Source organism: Herpailurus yagouaroundi, unplaced genomic scaffold, assembly GCF_014898765.1.
Source record: "Herpailurus yagouaroundi ecotype Mexico unplaced genomic scaffold, PumYag 181, whole genome shotgun sequence".
Lineage (NCBI taxonomy): Eukaryota > Metazoa > Chordata > Mammalia > Carnivora > Felidae > Herpailurus > Herpailurus yagouaroundi.
This window is the reverse complement of record NW_024412412.1, coordinates 14,462,704-14,463,637: the sequence shown is the minus strand read 5'-3', so window position 1 is coordinate 14,463,637 and position 934 is coordinate 14,462,704. Positions and strand designations below refer to the sequence as shown.

Below are 934 nucleotides of genomic sequence, written 5' to 3'. Positions count from 1 at the left end.
GGTGCCAGGAAGTTCCCCAATCCCGCGCTCGCGGAGGCCCGCCGGCCCCTCCCACGGCCGGGGCGCGGAGGCGGAGGGAGGCGCGGGGCGCCCGGGGGGGACCGGTCGTCCCCGTCGCGGTGCCGGGCGCGGGCTCTGGGCGGGACGGGGCGGGCGGCCGCCAGACTCACCGAGGCAGCGGATGTGGAAGCCCGAGGGCGGCCGCAGAGCCCGGCGCGTCCAGCCCTCGCGCAGCGCCTCCAGATGCTCCTCCTTGCCCTGGATCAGCAGGACCTGCTCGTCGATCCAGCCCAGGAAGAAGGTCTCGGCCACTGCGGCCGTGACCTTCTTGTTCCAGAAGTGCTGCATGTTCTCGGCTTTGAAGTCGGCGAAGATCTCGTAGCCGATGTGGTGCCGGGCGAGCTGGCGGGGCTGGGCCGGGGGCGCAGGCTGGGCGGCCCCGGACCTCTCCCCCGGTGGCCCCTCGGCCGGGCCCAGGACGATGGCTAGAGAGTGAGGCGCGATCTGCAGAAACTTCTCCATCTTCTGAAGCGGCGGGCGCCCGCCGCGCGGCCCCCGCTCACCGCCGCCGCCGCCGCCTCCCGCCGCTCCCGGGAACAGCCGCCGGAACGTCGCTGTGCGACAGGCGGGGAGCGTTAGTGCCGCCCCCCACCCCGCGCCCCGGACGGACGCCCCGGGACGCCCCGCGCAGACCCAGGGTCTCCGCGCCGGGAAGGAGAGGGTGCGCAGAGCCCGCTCCGGCCCGAGCTCTGGCGCGCGTTACCTGCAGCTCCGGGCCACCCTCCGGGCACCGCTCATTTTCCAGCTGCTGCACCCTCGCCTCCCTCGGCGCCCGGCGGCCCCGGCAGGGGGCGGAGACGCGGGAGGAGGAGGGCAGATCTCGCCGAGTCCCGGGAGCGCTCTTGGCTGGACTCGGCCCAGAGAAATCTCCAGG

The 934-nt window shown here is 75.3% G+C and overlaps 1 protein-coding gene across 1 annotated transcript in view; it reads right to left on the bottom strand.

Annotated features, from left to right (window-relative positions):
* The window catches only part of STOX2 (storkhead box 2), a 226,542-nt gene extending 225,996 nt beyond the window's left edge, over positions 1 to 546 (bottom strand). Inside the window, exon 1 of the mRNA XM_040489895.1 lies at positions 171 to 546. Within this exon, the coding sequence (XP_040345829.1) occupies positions 171 to 522 (352 nt within the window). The 5' untranslated portion in view covers positions 523 to 546. The remainder of the gene's footprint in view (positions 1 to 170) is intronic.
* Between the last annotated feature and the right edge of the window lie 388 nt (positions 547 to 934).